Raw genomic sequence first — 15,933 nt, forward strand, 5'->3', positions numbered from 1 at the left:
CCTACAAAGAGTAAAAAGGTAATTGTTATTGTAACTCAAAAGAAGAGATGACAAGATTCATATTTATTTAGATTCTAATTTAGTCTATCTTAATTATGTTAGAGTTTTAATCTTAAATAGTAATTTCAAATGTCTATTTAGTATTTTATATTTTTATTTTTAATCTCACATAATAATTGTAAAGAAACTTAGATCATATAGAACTTTAAGTTTGGATGTGAAGATACCAAATTTGTAATTAAAAGTATACATACATATTTATTTATTTATTTATGTCAAATTTATTTACAAATATTTCTTAAAATGAAATTTTAATTTTTTTCTGTAAAATTAAAAAGTAATCAAATTGTAAATTGAATACATGTACTAGTCATTTTATTTTACAATTAAAAATGACAAGAAAATATTTTATAATATACTAAGATTGTGGTTTGGATATAAGGTCTATATTAATTAATATTGTGTTTAGCATATCAAATCTATATCTTAAGATATATATATATATATAAATACATACACTAAAAAGAATTGAAATTGATTAAAAATGATTGCCAAAAGCTTGTTTTTATGTGTTTTTATACATTCCACCCTCACAAGTTTTTCAACTAACTTGTAGTAGTGGTTTATTGTTGGTGTGGCACAAGGATGTCCACACAATAAAAAGGAGGTATTTACACAATAAAAGAGGGGTGTCTATATAGCAGTTTCCATAAAGAAATATCATGTCTTATAGATAAAATTAAAAATTAATAGCCTTATCCACACTAATTTCTACTATGGATTCATATAAATTTGCAATAGATATCTATAACAAATTTAGATCGGACCACACAACATTAACTTGAGAGTTTATAAAAACTATCAATTATGAACTTTACTTTAAAAGAATTTAATAAATAACTAAGAAATATTATGCATATATTTGTCTGCTATGATATATATTACTTAATGATAAGAAGGTAAATAACAACTTAACTTATATTTTAGTGAAATCAAAATAATAGTTATATTAAAATTTTAATGAGCCTATAGAATGACTTTATACAATATAAGTTTTATTCAATGAAACATTAATTATTTAAATCTATAAAGCCAGAATTCCAACCAATATGATAATATTTTTTGAAATATATATAAAATGATAGACAACTATATAAAAAATAGCACTATAATAAATAAACTAAAAATCATCATAAAATATCATATGGAGATTGTATTAAAAATATATAAAATATACTTTGATTTAAAATAGAATTTGATGGTGATGAAGAAGATAAATAAAAATGATATTTTAATCCTCTACTTTAAACAAAAAGCCATAGATAAGTATTTTCTTTAGATGTTACATTTGTTACAAGTTATGCATTCTATTTGATAGTTGTATTTCTTGTGTAAATTATTATTGTTTGTAGTTGTGTTTGTTGAGATTTAATTTAATTGAGCAATTTGTTGTACCTATTAGCAAAAATTACCTCAAATCTACAACAACAAAAATATATGATTGAAAAAGATGTTTTTTCTTTGACAAGAAAATAATGAAACAAATGCACAATCATTATAAGCTTTATGAATTTAAGTGACCAAATTATTGATTTAATATTGATTATTTTGCTAATTGTTTTTCTTAGATATGATTTTTTTTAGACAATATTTTATTTTAACTAATATTTTGATCATTATTGTTGAAATTTGATTATGTGTATATAAATAAATATATATATGTATATATATATATAGACATGTGTATCAAAATTAAAGAAGATATAAACTAAAATCCATACCCAATGAAAAATAATTAAAATAAAAAATAATATCTCTGAGTTTCCTTCCAGTTTTCAACCAGTATGTCAATTCTAAACAATGGATCTACTACACATTCTTCCATGTAAAATCTACTGTGTGTTCAAGTGATATATGGTCTTGATATGCTACCAGCAGTTAAGTACCATATTAAAACTCAATGCAATTCTTTTACAATGTAACATGCCATACATCTGACAACTTTATTTGTACCTGACTTATTATCCACGTGAGAGCAACAATTAATTATTGTCTGTCCCCATGGACTTCACATAATGCGCTGATAATAGTGCAATCAGAGCTCAGAAATGTGAAACAGCACTCGTTGAAACATTCACATGCAAATCTGCAACAAAATCAAAATACAGTGCTTGACCAAGTCATACAATTAGCTACAATCAAGGGTCCAAATGTATAATAACTCTGCATAAGATCCACAATAATCGTCTGTGTAGACGTAAGCTTAAAGTAACTTCTCGAATACGATTGACTCCAAACAGGGCTGCTATTACATTTGGGTAAGCCATTTCATGAGATTCAACCATGCGAAGTGTTCAAAGGACTGGAATTGGATACCTCTAGCTTAGAGAATTACAGAAACTGGGTTCAATTTTATGAGAAATCTAATCGTTATAGCAATTGAAAGAAATAGTTCAAAAAAATCCACTCAAACTCACATGTACAGAGACCAAATCGCCCAAGCAAGTGAAGGAGAATCTGCAGTAGCAACATCCTTAGGAATTCTGAGGCAGCAAAGTGTATTCCTGTAGTCTGCAAACTCTACAACAGACGGTGTAGTTCGAGGCCTCCACAAAGCAATTTCACACGTGATCACTGTCTACATACATGGGATCTTTCTGTGGGGTGTATAGGATCATTAGAGACCGCAATTTGTAAGAGTCAATCAAAGAATCAAACTCAGAGTTGTGCATATTTTTGTACACTGCTGTTTGGTCTTCGACTGGTTTCTTTATACATGACGCAGATCCTTCAACTTCGTTCTCCTCGGAAGTTGTAACCCACCTTCCAATCAAACACCTTTAACACTCCGAAACCAGTGCTACAAGCTCCATTAATCGATAATCCTCCTCCTCCTCCTCCTCCAAAGCATCAAGAGCGTCAAGTCGTGATGTGGCCGGAATCTTTCAGCATGATCGAAACTAAGCTCATAGACTGTACACTCCATTTCAAATAAGGACTAGCCAAACCCCTTAAGTGGCGAGGTAGATTGAGTAGAGTTAGGAGAGTACCTCATCCACCTATCAACGTAATACTTGTGCGGCTAGGTTGGCGTGAGGAGGAGGAATCATTCAATACCTTCATATGCTTCACAATGAGTGAAATCGGTTGACTGTTGGAGTTCACAAAAGCTATGGCGTACTAGCTGGAGACATGGCTAGGTCTGGTTCAGGAAAACTGAAAGTGGCGTCCATGGCCAACGCGGCTGAGGGTGTGAAGCAACTGCTGGAGCTGTAGACATTCCCGAGACCGAAGCCGAACCCGTTGGGGCTTGGGAAGCCAGTAGGGCTAGGAAGGCCGAAGGTAGAGGAGAATCTGAGATTGGAGAACGTGGGCGACATGGGAGGGAGAGAAGAAGCCGCGGTTGCGCTTGTATCTGGCTTTGATGCTGGAACATTACCCTCCGCAATTTTTTCGGCAAGTTGTCGGATAACTGCGCTGCCTGGCGACTCCAGCGAGTTCACCCAAACTTGGTCACTTGGTGATAGCTTGGGTAACGGAGAAAATGACAGTGGAGATGGCACAGGGAATGGCGAGGCACCATGGTTTGATAGAGGGGAGTAGCTTGCGAAAGGAAACGAGGGTGGGTGGATCGCTACTGCAGGGTTTGGTTGCAATTGCCCAGAGGGTTGTGCAGAAGGCTGGACAAGAGCAGGGTAGGTGCCGGTTGGTCTCAATGGCGGTGGGGCAAGGCTTGACAATCTGGAGTTGGGAGGCTTGGGTCCAGAGGGAGGTGGATTCGCAGGCAAGGAAGTGCCTGTCAGCTGTTGTACTAGAGAGCGGAAGTCGCTTGGTTCTGTCTTGTACACCTGCGGAGCTAGTCTGGGTTGTGCCAACGTCGGTCGCAAGCCTTTCTTTATCTTGCTCGACGATTTGCTAACTGCTAACGATCCTCCACTCTTGCCTACTTTTCCCAACTCTCCTGGTTCGCTGAGGTCCATGGATATAGGAGCTGCCATGAAATACAACCTACCTACTTACCCCTAACAAGCTTCACCAAAAATCCCCCGTGTGTCTATCCTCTCACAACGGACTGCTCATGCTAGGATTGCGATGATAAATTGCGACGATTGCCCTAACTCGCACCTCGTGACTCAGTTGGGCAAATACAACCGCTCTAAGTGTGCAGCCTTCGCAGGAGAGCTCTCACGATTTTATGAACGAGCTACCACGGCTGCAGAATTACCCTTGCAGCACTATCTCCAGACCCATGCAAGCAACACCTGAACAAGATACAACGGCACTGTTTTCTGGGCTCAGAATCTCACATTCCGTTTCCATCTCTCAAAAACCACAAGCTCCATTCACTCAGCATCCATTCCATGCAACCAACTCACAACCTTCAACTGCCACCGCTTAAAAACACCACCACCAATGGACCAACTATCTTTAACATAAAGAATACCTTTTAAAGAAAGAGAGGACATCCCTCCAAACTTGAATCCCCCCTCCCAGAGACTAGGTATCTTTTAACAGACGCCTATAAACCAGGACCCGAGACGCCTAACCTTGACCAACCTCTAAAGTCGTCATGTGTTAGACCCAGCGACGCATAAGGGAAGAAGCGGACGAACAAACGGCCACACCTTGACGAGAGACCTGATTGACAGAAACATCCGACAACCAATCACCTGCAAGAGTGTGACGCAAAACTCACAGCTCTCACCCACAGTACTCACTCACTCACTCACTCACTCACTTGCAAGAAAGAGTCTCCACACGAGAGGGATCATCAATCACAAAAACAAAAAACACAAAAGAAAAAAAAAATAAATTAAAATTAAAAATAACCACCAACAGACAAAGCCATCGACATCCCCTTACCACCACCAGATGCGAGCAAAATTTACCTGCTACAAAATTAGAAAAATGAGGGAGGGGGGAGAATCTCACGTCCCAAGTGTCCAAAGCACCCCAAAAAAAGAGCGCGTGATGATGAGTATCATCATCCTCATTAGCCCCACCCACCTGTAGCTCACTCACTTCACTCACTCACCCAGTGACTGACTGATGTTTGTCGTGCTCCAACCCACACACACTCATACACACCGTGTGTTTTCCTTCCCGCATCCACTGCTTCTTCTCTGTTAGTTGAACCCCCCCTCCCCCCTCCTCCTCCTCCTCCTCCTCCCTCCTCCTCCCCCTCTTCACTTTTCTCTCTATCTCTTTCGTTCCCTCTTCGTCTCTCTCGCTCTTCTCCCCCTGCAGCTGCCTGCAGCGATGGTCTCCTTGAGTATTTAGAACTGGGACTGGTCAAAGCAACGACGCAAAAGACGCGATGACCTAAGCTACGAAGGGATGAAGGGAAGGAAAGAGGACCCAGCAATAGCAGGTAGCAGCCCCCCCCCCCCACTTCCGAGGCGGAGGTTGAGCGTGTCCTTACGGAACACAATACGAATCCCGATGTCGATACCCCCTCCCCCCGGGTCCCCGCTCCTCTTATCATTCGCTGGCATAGGTGGACGAACCGACCCGGGTATGTTCCGGATAAGAACTCACTCCTCCTCGCTGTGTTCATTCTGCGGTGGTGGTGGTGGATGGGTCGGATGAGGGCATGCTGGCTGGCTGGATTCCCCCACCCTATCACCGACTTCGTGGGCCGAACCCATGCTTGTTCGTATTGTTCGTCGGGGATTATTCATCCAATTGTGTGTTCTTATTTTTTGATGGGGCGTTAGATGGATGGGTAGATGTGTGGATGAATGAAACTCCCTCGTGTATGGTTCCCAGCAGCCAGAATACGAAGGGGCTCATTAAACACAGAAACCCCCACAACAAGGCTGATAATGTACCCCCCCCCTTTTATTATCCCCCAATCATATCCCACCATTGGGCACATGTTCCCAGGGTAGAGTGTTTTAGTTTAGGGAACGGTGCCCCACAAAGACTAAAAACAATATTAAATAATAAATAACAAAATAACAAATTAGAAGCAATAAAAAATAGCTAATAACTAATAACCATTGCCCTTCTGGAATAGCTCCCAAAATTAATTATTATCCTCATGGAAGAGAGCTGTCAGTGCTTAATTTAATCTTCTTAAGAAAACTTTGTTTTATTTGGTTCTTGCTTATTTTCTTCTTATTCCCTTCTACACAATATCCAAATTAGATAATGGCGTTGGCATTGTATATTCTTCTTTTTTTTCTTTTCTTTTCTTTTTAAATTCTTTTTCTTTTTAAAATTTTAGATTTCTTTATGTAAATTGTTAACACTTGTTTTACAACCTTATTTTATTCACCCAACACGTGATGCCTTAATACATGATACTTTAAGAGTGTCTCTAGTATTTTATTTTTGAAGTTAATAAACTGAAGTCATGAAGGCGTTCAAATAAGTTCACAAAATAAAACATCAAATTCACATTGAATTATTAATTATATTTGATAATAAATTATTTTCATTTACAAATTGAAACTTGGGATTTATTTAACAAATATATGTGTCAAATAGTCTATTTGAATTACACAGGAGATGCTTATGTATAATTTTTAAAGATATATATATATATATATATATGAATATTTTTTTCTCAAAAAAATTGATGATAAAGATTCAAAGTGAACTCTAAAACAGGTAACTTAACAGTTTTGGAATCTATATATCAAATTGTAATAATTATAAACTTTACAAAACAGAATTGATAAGCATTCAAAATGAAAGCTATTTATTTTTTTTCAGCTCAACAGCAAACTGTTTTCATTGTAGGAAATCAGATAATATTTGAATACATTAAAAAAGAACTGTTACTTGGGCTTTTATTATTGTTATATTTTTTCAATCCTTAAATATTCTTTGACCTCAAGTTGCGCCTCATTAATCATGGCAGCATTATTTGTTACTCTTTACATCCTCATTGTTTTGTTGATGTCATGCCATCCAGTTACTTTGGCAGGTATCATTTGTACAAGCAAGTAAAATCTTAGGCAAGTAATAAAAATAAATTATATTTTTTATAAAATTTGAAATACATGTATATATATATATTAAATGGATTATCATAAATACATTTTTATTTAATAAACAATATTGATAAGACTAAAGTAGAATAAAAATCTATTGTAGATAATTATTGTTAATTTTAAAATGATATTTGGAAATACATTCATTCAATAGTGCCTTTTTGAATAAAAAATTAATATCACAATACAAATAAATGAATGAATAAAACACAGAAGTAAATTTCATTAACTTATTTCATATGATATACACAATTATATGTTTATTGTTTAAAACCTATATGTATATTTTTTGTAAACGAAATTGTTATTCCACACGTGCTAAATTTAGATATGTAAAAATACATAAAGATCATACAAGATTATTATAATGTTTTATTTAAATAGATGTTTAACTTATTGAAATTTTATTATTAATTTTACTTAGATAGATTTCTTATTAGAGAGATGAATATATTTAAACAAGCAAACTCAAATTGAAATCATACTATGTATTCGCTTATCCAGTTCCATTTAATATAAACTCAAAATGTCCATAGAGGATGGTTTCAAAAAGTCAAATTCTGCCAAATTTTATAAAAAAATGTTGTATCTAATTGGATATTACCAAAAACAATTAATTGGTCTCTTTTCAGATAGGTATATTTTGTTAATTAAAACTTGTATTTCTTTAATATAAATATTTTTACCAAAACTTTCATCCAATTAGATTATACTTTTAAAGTACTGATTAGCTTTAATATGACCATCATAGACTTCTAATATTTATAACATGAGATAGTCAAATAAATATTAATAAATATTTTTATAAATACATTCCAATATATATATATATATATATATATATATGTGTGTGTGTGTGTGTGTGTGTTTGATCATCAACATTATAGAGATTGCCAACATTTCTTTAAAATCATAAAATTATTTTTAGACAAATCGATGTTTTAGAATAAATTCTTAAAATTTGTCAATTCTTTATTGAATAATTGCTATTTCTATTTATTTTTATTATTTTTATTTTTATTAGTAGAAAGTAACAATAATCTATCTATGTTTTGAAAATTTTAAATATAAACATTAACAAATTACTTATGGATATTGCTAATATTATGTAGCTATTATATCATTAAATAGTTTAATTTGAAGTTGTTCTTCAATAATCTTTATAAAAAAAATACTTATAATAGAATATACAAATTATATACTTAAAACTTGGGTTTCATGCATATATCAAAAGATTTTATAAAACCTTACATAACTTGAATATATTTGTGAAGGTTGGGATTGTAGTTAATAGTAATTTTTAAATGTTGATCCATGTTGAAAATATTTAACATTTGCAACTTGATGAATTTTTAAAAAGCTTCTAAGAAAAACAGTGCTAAAAAAAAACGAAATAAATATCCCACAGTTTTAGTTTACAAGAATTGACATACTTTGATCCTGTAAAAACTATGAAAATTTGAACAGGGTTATTGAATTTGTGGAGGTTTGGAAAGCTTTTTATGAAATACTTGAGAAGCTTATAAAATATCATTAGAAGGCCAAATTGTAAAGAAATTTTAAATGGATGTTTTAAAGATTTGTAAAAATCTTTTGAAGCTTAACAAAATGTTCCAAGTGAATTCAAACATCCACCGAGAATTTTGAAAGTTTCATGAAGTTCAATTTCGTAATTTGTCCATGACAAAAACTTTTGAGAAAACAATTCTGTATTTTAGTCTTTGTCACCAATGACATCAAATTTTATATTAATAAGATACATTTATATACATATGGAACTCATCCGTGCACAATAATTATTATATAAAAACAGAGTTATATTTTCATATATATTAAAAAAGAAGACAAGAAACAAAAACAAAAACCAACAAGTAATCATATGCATGACTCAAAATAGTGTTCTAGAATAGAATATAACCCTAGCCTTAAATGAGGAGATTCGACTTCTCATTCATCCATCTCGATGGTCCAGAGGCTGATGAATGAGAAGTCGAATCCCCTCTATCCATGTGCAGAGCACCGGATTGGTGTGCTCCTGTCGCAATATTTATATTTACTTTATGTGGAGAATTGTGTAGCGTAAAACGGCGCAACCTTACTGAAGCTTAGCTAGGCGAGGGCGTCGCACCCCCTAGTGGCTTGTACCTCACTGCCAAGCACACCAGGCGGAACCCCACTACTCCTGCATCCATGCGTGGGGAGAGCGTGAAACAGACGACGACTCGACTCCATCATTAGCAGCCGAAGGAGGAACGGGGAGAGAAAAACAGAGAGCGAGAGAGAGAGAGAGAAAGTGAAACAAAGCTGATCAAGCGAGAGAACTAATGAACCTTTGCCACAGCCTGCCTTTCTGTCTCTCGCTTTCTGTGTGGCCAGGCAGCCAGGCAGGCGATTCCTTCCCTCCCCACTCCCCACGAGACAAGCCGAAACTGATTCCCAAAAGCCAGACACCAAACTAGAGACACAGAGAGTGCTTTCACGCCCTGCACTCTCTTCCCCTCCTGCTCTTCCTCTTCCACTGTGTGGCCATTGCGGAGGATCCAGGCTCCGAACGATGGCCCACAGCGCAGCAGCAGCGTGTCTGTGCAGCGAGGGTGTGGGCAGCGAGGTGTGGGCGAGGCATGGGGCACGGGCATGGGAACGGGCATGAGCGTGGGAGTGGGGCGGGATCCACGTGCCGCCCTTCCTCCCGCGGTTGCCGGCGCCGCCGAACGTCGCAGCGTCGTAGCCCGTCCTCCGAGGCTCGGAGGGCGCCCATGCCTACGCCGTACCTGGCCCGGTCCGGCCCTCCCAGCTGTCGATGGGGCCCGCGGGACTAGGAGACGACCCGGACCACGCTACCCTCTCTTTATATCCAAAAAGCAAAAGTTATGCACGAACAAAACCGGTCAGATAAAATTTTGGGATACAATAGTGTATTATCCTTGCATGTGACTGGGAGACTTGACAATTGCACTTGTCCTCATATTATTTCTTTTTTATACCTTGTTGTGTTTTGTTTGGATCGCCATTGTTCATATATTCATATGTATATTTCACGAAGTATGTGATTTCTTGCGTTTCTTTGAGTAAATGGGTGGCTTTGTCGTTTACAGCAAAGCACAAAATCACAGAATTTAGTTTAAATGATAAATAGTTAAATAAATATAGTGTAACTTCTGCTTGTCGTAACCTCCAATGCGTTCAAGCATCTTAAACAAGTATTGAAATCATGATCATTACAAGAAGTTGCATGTATTTTACTTGCATCTTACTTCTTCACTTGAAGAACATTACTTGAAAAATTGATTACCGTCATTCGTTATTATGAAAATTAGCATTGTGTTTGATAACCTATCTCAACAAATAGCCACATGACAAAGCAAATGAGTACAAAGCAACACCTACTATTATCACTTTGGATTGATATTGATGAGTCTAGATATATATATATATATATATGTAAAATCTTTGAGGTGTCATATGTGTAATGATTAATAATAAAAAGTAAAAAAGATATATTCTTCAACATAATAAAAAGTAAAATAATAGAAGAAAATTTTGATTTAATCAAAAAGAGTCTATATAAGATACTGAAGTTAAATAGAAAATAAGTTGGACATATATCTATTAATGTAGGTGTGTGTGTTTTTCTTAAATTGTGGGTTGAACATGCACATTAAAACATCAATCATGACAAAAATATTACAATGTTATCAAATCATGTTCATTAGAGTCAAGCACGATCAATTAAAAGTTATTGATTATGATTACCACAGATCTTTTCTTTTTGATTATGTATTGAACAATTTGATTGATTCTTTCTGTATAACTGTCTTGTCACAAGGATAATCTTAGTATTTATATACACATTTTATAAATTTTGTGCTCACAATGAAATAATGTATTCAAAAACAAAAATCTATTCATATTTTTGGATTTCAGGACTCATGCTAACAATTTAAAGCTATTAGATCCAAAATTTTGAAACTTTGGTTATTGCACTTACAACAAAATGCAGTTGTAAATGATATAAACCAATTTATAATTATAATTTGTTAAAATGAACATATTCTGTTGTACGTCGAATCTATTTTTGAAATAATGTTTCTTAAAAATAACACTCGTAAAATGACTCGTCAAAGTTATATTTATTTATAGAAAGGTGTTGATTTTACTTACAAAAAAACACATACAAGTGAATATTAATGTCGTTCCAACAAAGACATTGATGTGATTAAAATGTAACTAATCAACATAATAACTTTGGCTTAGTTACATGCACGTCTAAATTAACTCCCATAATCCACCTGCCGCGTTGTCACGCTCATAACCAATTCGATTACGGAACAATAGGGTTGCAAAATTAGGGTTCCGGAATTAGGTTTTGTAAAAATCGAGATATCGCGAACCCTCTTCCCAGGTCGGCCGACGCGCTGCTCAGTAGCCAATCAAGCGCTCCGATCTGCTTGTGGCTTCGAGCCCGGACGATGCGCTCCGCGCAGCCTGTCCTGTAGTCTATTTAGATTGGCCGAGAACGAAGAATTGTACCTGCTTGGTTTTTGTATAACCATCCCCCTTATTTCTCACTCTTCACGGGTACTGTTATGATTTTCCTCTTATTACTGTTCCTTCTCATGCTCGGTGTTACCCTCCACAGCGTCGTGACCACAACCTTGACTAATCACACACCTGTTTCGAAGAAACTGTGTACCAAGTTGTTGCGAAGATTAACAGTCCTGCAAGCTGAAATTGTTACGTGGGATTCAGCTGATTGAGCTATTTGCTATCACCCTCCCAATCCGGCGCTCGACCCTCTCACCACCGTTTTTCGATGGTTCGGGAGCGTATTGAATTAAATAAGGAACTTCCAGGAACCAATCTCCCGTTCGATAGCAGAGTTGATGTCGTTCTTAGCAGCATTTCCTTAGTGTTTTCCTTGCTTCAGTAGATCAGTCATCAATACACGTTGTAATGAGTACGAGCACAGAGGCGCTACCGAGTGATCCAAACACGGATCTCCAACAAACTAACGCCCAGAAGACTTGAGCTGTAAGTCAACTCCTGTCACATGCCCTGCAATCAAACAGCGGAACATGATTGCTGACGCTGTCGGATCAGCATACAATAAAATAGGATACGACAAAAGCGTCGTGGACAGCTGAAACTCCACTTCGACAGCCCCTGACAGTTGGACCACACTTTGGGTTCTGATCAATACCTCTTGCTCGGTCAATGGAAGCACAGACAGGCATGGAAGCTACATACAAATATATCACACCCAGTCGCCATCGACTGTATCCAAACTCAATTCGTGGATCCTTTGACTTACACCTGCAGAGTCTGTTGTGCATAAGAGGTTCATCACATCTGACATGCACACGCCCTTCATGGGTCAACTTGAGACCTCTTTCTAAGAACTGCAAGTTTCCAGCATCGATGATCCAGTTCATTGTTCCGTCTCCCTCTATCCGTGGCAAAGGTCTTGTCTAGCCACTGGACACCACGCACTTGAAACTGCAGGGAAGAACACACTCTCTGATCACTCTGACACAATTCGCTGGAGCAATACAACCTATCACATCATGCAGATGAATAGAACTAAGGTTCTCGTGTTGATCGAACTGAAGAATTCAATGCTGTGTGCACTCACTGGAACCCTCTTCTCGAAAACTTCTCGAATTCCCACCATGTCTCGGAAACCAGCTCGCAACTTCACGTTTCGATGTCGAATCTGCAGACAAAGATGAAAGCTGTGTCAGAATTCCTTCTGAGCACCTTAGCTTCGACAATGATTGTCTGGGTCATTGAGACAATCTTTGATTGCTCTCCCATTTGGAACCTTGAGTAACCGTCCCCAAAGTTGTTCCACCTAAAAACTTAGAGAGAATTACGACAGGTCAGAAAGAGGGGAATGCAATATTGTACACCCTTAACCTCTCAGCTCCATCGGACGATTAAGTTCACGCAAAGCTCTGACCATACCTTCGAAGACAACAGCAATCAGCAACTAAGCTGAAAAGCAATTTGAAAGTGCGCCATAAATTTCATGAAAAAGCAAGCTCACCCACCCAGTGACAGCAACCGTGATACGGTTCCAGCTTGCATGGTCGCCCTGCTGTCCCTAGAGCCTTTCCATCATCACTGAAGCGTGTGCGTTTCCCCAAGCGTGCCATAACATGGAGTTAGTCCTGAAGGTCCAATTATCGAATAGATCTATTTATGCAACAACTGAGCAGCCATGACGGTCAGTGGTATACCAAATGGTGTATCTAAACTTCGACAGATCGTAAAGCATGGCACCTGTCTTACAGCGTCTTTGGTCAGATTCGGAATAGGATTAAGTGACCTGATTACAGTGTCAAGGATTGAGCAAACGCACCACACTAATACTTGATGTGATCGGCTCAGTTACGGATTTAAAGAGGGGTACTATACTTAACTATTCTCGGATTATTACATTAAATTTGCGTTTCTGGTTGTACAAGTACAAAGTTGGAGATGGAGTTTGAGTGCACTGAGACAAGCTCATTAACAGATAGATCTTATAAAATCAATCCTGAACATTTTGCATCACACTTGACAGTCAAGGAGGTGTTGTTCGGGAAAATTACATGAAATCAAATGTTCACTTAGGTTTGTCCTCTGATCCAGAAGTCTTACATTCGGAACGTTCGACAAATGCATGAGTGTTAGTGCGACGACGCAGTTAAAACATCAGTAGTGCATGCACAAAAGCCTCACCGTTTCTCGAAGGCGAGTGAATGGTAGAGCATGAGGACCATTCTCCTCAGCTAAGTGGGCACGATTCATTCTGCGAGACAACTCCCATGATAAGTCGAAATCTAGCTAAAAAGACAGCACCGACCCTGTGAAAAACATTATTGGAGTGTATTAGAGAGCAAATTATCACAAAACTGATAAAATGGAAATCTTTCTTAATGTTTTACAACGTCGATTCCATCGAATTTTAAAATGTATTACGTTTCACATCATTACACATCAAAACGGTGGTTCGAGTCCAACTTGTAACAAAGAAAGTTTTTAAGCAGAGGCATATTTAGTACGAAGGTATGCAGCAAAATTTCCCAAAATTCGTTGGTGAAACTGTTCGTAGTGCCGAGGGAAACTCAAATATCGGTATTGTGGCTGACAAAAAATGCTATCCTTCACGATTGGCATTTAGGCAATGTCAGCAACTTGGTCCGCAGCGGCTCTTGCGCAAAAGAAAGCAAATTGATCACTTTAGACAATCATACAATCACATGCACAATTCAAGGTGGTGGTATTGTGACTGCATTTGGGAAGTACACGCACTAAAACAAGGACTCAATGAACCATGAGAAGCCAGAGGAATTTTGCAGAGTACCAACACAGTTCACTATGATTGCGGACTCCTAGTCCAGTATTTCCATTGATGATTTACAAGCAAGAGTTCTCAATTAGAGTCATGAAGCCTACAGCCGCAGAGTTACCCGAGATTATACTGCAACCTTCTTTGCAGTAACAGCATTGCAGATTGAGACGAACTCCGGTCCCTTAAGCGACGCTCCTCCTACAAGGAATCCATCTATGTCCTCTTTCTTCGCAAGCTCAGCACAGTTGGATCTGTTAACAGAACCACCATAGATGATGCGAGTAGCCAAGGCAACCTCAAGCGAAATCTTCTCGCTCAACCACGAACGGATAGCAGCGTGCACCTCCTGCGCTTGCTCGGGAGTGGCAACTTTGCCAGTGCCAATAGCCCACACTGGCTCATACGCTATGACGACTTTAGACCAATCAGAAATCTCGTCGGCGTACGCTTGCAGCTGCTCGAACACAACCGCAGTGGTGCGGCTAGCTTCACGCTCCTCAAGCTTCTCTCCAACACACGCGATTACGCCCAATCCCTTGGACAATGCATATGCACTCTTTTTCCCGATGGTAGCATTAGACTCTCCGATAACGTGCCGGCGCTCAGAGTGGCCCTGAATAACCCACTTCACGCCGACATCGACCAGCTGATCGGCACTGATCTCACCGGTGAAGGCTCCACCCTTGCCCACCCAACAATTCTGAGCTGAGACTTCGATACGGTCGGTCAAGGACCCGATGACCTGACCGATGTAGAGGAACGGGGGAGCGACAACAACGTCGACATCGTTCTCAATGCTGGCACTGTTCAGTTCGTTCACGAGCTGCTTGATCGACGCGGTGCTACCATTGCACTTCCAGTTCCCACCAACGAAGAACCTCCCTGATCCAGTCATGGTGATAACCCTATTTTTTCCCTCTTCTCCCTAAGTCGAAACCACGTCACGTCCATGTCAATTCACAGCAAGTGCCACAAACCTCAAAAAACAACCTCACAATTTCCCCCTTCGAAAACCCGTTCGAAGTGCAACCAAAAAAGGAGCACAAATGAGCATGAATGCAATCCAACAGGGGGTCACAATAACAACAGATGAGGCTCACCTGAGTAACGAGGAGCACAGATTACAACATCGTTGGATCAAACAGGGGCGAGGAGAGTACAGATTTCCACAGCATCACCACCGCCCCGTGTATGTAGTCTTAAAACCCTCCCAGCTGACAAGGTGCCGAGCTTGCTGACTCTACCAGCATCGAAGACGCTAGAAGACGCCGCGAGGGGCCAGCGGCTGCAGAGGCGGCGGCCGCAAATGGAGAAGAACAGCCGCTGCCGCTGGCAAGGTCATGGAAGCCCTCACGGACCCTTTTGACCGTGGTTCTTTCTTATCCGGTTATATATATATATACATACATTTTATCATGCTCATTTAATAGTTTAATAAAATTCTAATTTTATACAATGATCACCTCATATTCTTGTTATTAAACATTTTTTTAATAAATACTATTTATAGTGTATATAAAACTATTAACATATTTCAAATTAATATACTTACAATATTTTTCTTAAATATTATAAAATATTTACATATGTTCTTAT

General features: G+C 38.0%; 2 protein-coding genes and 1 pseudogene across 11 annotated transcripts; all 3 read right to left on the reverse strand.

Annotated features, from left to right (window-relative positions):
* Positions 1 to 2,193: 2,193 nt before the first annotated feature.
* LOC112285819 (uncharacterized) lies at positions 2,194 to 5,395 on the reverse strand. Of its 5 annotated transcripts, none has more exons than XM_024527042.3 (2): positions 4,890 to 5,395; positions 2,194 to 4,262 (listed from the first exon to the last, which is right to left on the reverse strand). In XM_024527042.3, the coding sequence occupies exon 2, from the start codon at positions 3,996 to 3,998 to the stop codon at positions 3,171 to 3,173; it is 828 nt and encodes a 275-aa protein (XP_024382810.1). In that variant the 5' UTR covers positions 3,999 to 4,262; positions 4,890 to 5,395; the 3' UTR covers positions 2,194 to 3,170. The 5 variants fall into 5 exon arrangements, with proteins under 5 accessions (XP_024382810.1, XP_024382820.1, XP_090105068.1 ...); XM_024527052.3 differs by having other exon boundaries at positions 2,194 to 4,282; positions 4,890 to 5,161; XM_090248942.1 differs by having other exon boundaries at positions 4,933 to 5,150.
* Positions 5,396 to 11,107: 5,712 nt separating this feature from the next.
* On the reverse strand, positions 11,108 to 14,187 carry LOC112276929 (uncharacterized). 4 transcript variants are annotated; one of them, XR_016502182.1, is made up of 5 exons: positions 13,725 to 13,849; positions 13,052 to 13,124; positions 12,634 to 12,714; positions 12,313 to 12,497; positions 11,108 to 12,056 (listed from the first exon to the last, which is right to left on the reverse strand). XR_016502182.1 is itself a non-coding variant. In XM_073532848.2 (5 exons), exons 2-5 carry the CDS (start codon positions 13,763 to 13,765, stop codon positions 12,369 to 12,371), a joined length of 324 nt encoding a protein of 107 aa, XP_073388949.1. In that variant the 5' UTR covers positions 13,766 to 13,794; positions 14,048 to 14,187; the 3' UTR covers positions 11,108 to 12,368. The 4 variants fall into 4 exon arrangements, 3 of the variants coding, with proteins under 3 accessions (XP_073388949.1, XP_073388948.1, XP_073388952.1); XM_073532848.2 differs by adding an exon at positions 14,048 to 14,187 and having other exon boundaries at positions 11,108 to 12,497; positions 13,725 to 13,794; XM_073532847.2 differs by adding an exon at positions 14,048 to 14,177 and having other exon boundaries at positions 11,108 to 12,497.
* Positions 13,939 to 15,498, reverse strand: LOC141044316 (triosephosphate isomerase, chloroplastic pseudogene; annotated as a pseudogene). 2 transcript variants are annotated; one of them, XR_016502180.1, is made up of 3 exons: positions 15,438 to 15,498; positions 14,456 to 15,262; positions 13,939 to 14,196 (listed from the first exon to the last, which is right to left on the reverse strand). The product of XR_016502180.1 is annotated as a triosephosphate isomerase, chloroplastic pseudogene, transcript variant X2 (transcript). The 2 variants fall into 2 exon arrangements; XR_016502177.1 differs by lacking the exon at positions 13,939 to 14,196 and having other exon boundaries at positions 14,358 to 15,262.
* Between the last annotated feature and the right edge of the window lie 435 nt (positions 15,499 to 15,933).

The sequence above is a fragment of the Physcomitrium patens genome, chromosome 1 (genome assembly GCF_059467195.1).
Source record: "Physcomitrium patens ecotype Gransden chromosome 1, ASM5946719v1, whole genome shotgun sequence".
Classification (NCBI taxonomy): Eukaryota; Viridiplantae; Streptophyta; class Bryopsida; order Funariales; family Funariaceae; genus Physcomitrium; species Physcomitrium patens.

Bases quoted from the DNA above. Each gene is read 5' to 3' on its own strand.
- LOC112285819 (XM_024527042.3), bottom strand. From the start codon at position 3,998: ATGGCAGCTCCTATATCCATGGACCTCAGCGAACCAGGAGAGTTGGGA.
- LOC112276929 (XM_073532848.2), bottom strand. From the start codon at position 13,765: ATGGTCCTCATGCTCTACCATTCACTCGCCTTCGAGAAACG. The intron at 12,715-13,051 runs GTGGGTGAGCTT...CTTTGTCTGCAG, and splicing joins ATCACGGTTGCTGTCACTGG to ATTCGACATCGAAACGTGAA. The intron at 12,498-12,633 runs GTGAGTGCACAC...TCTTCCCTGCAG, and splicing joins TTTTCGAGAAGAGGGTTCCA to TTTCAAGTGCGTGGTGTCCA.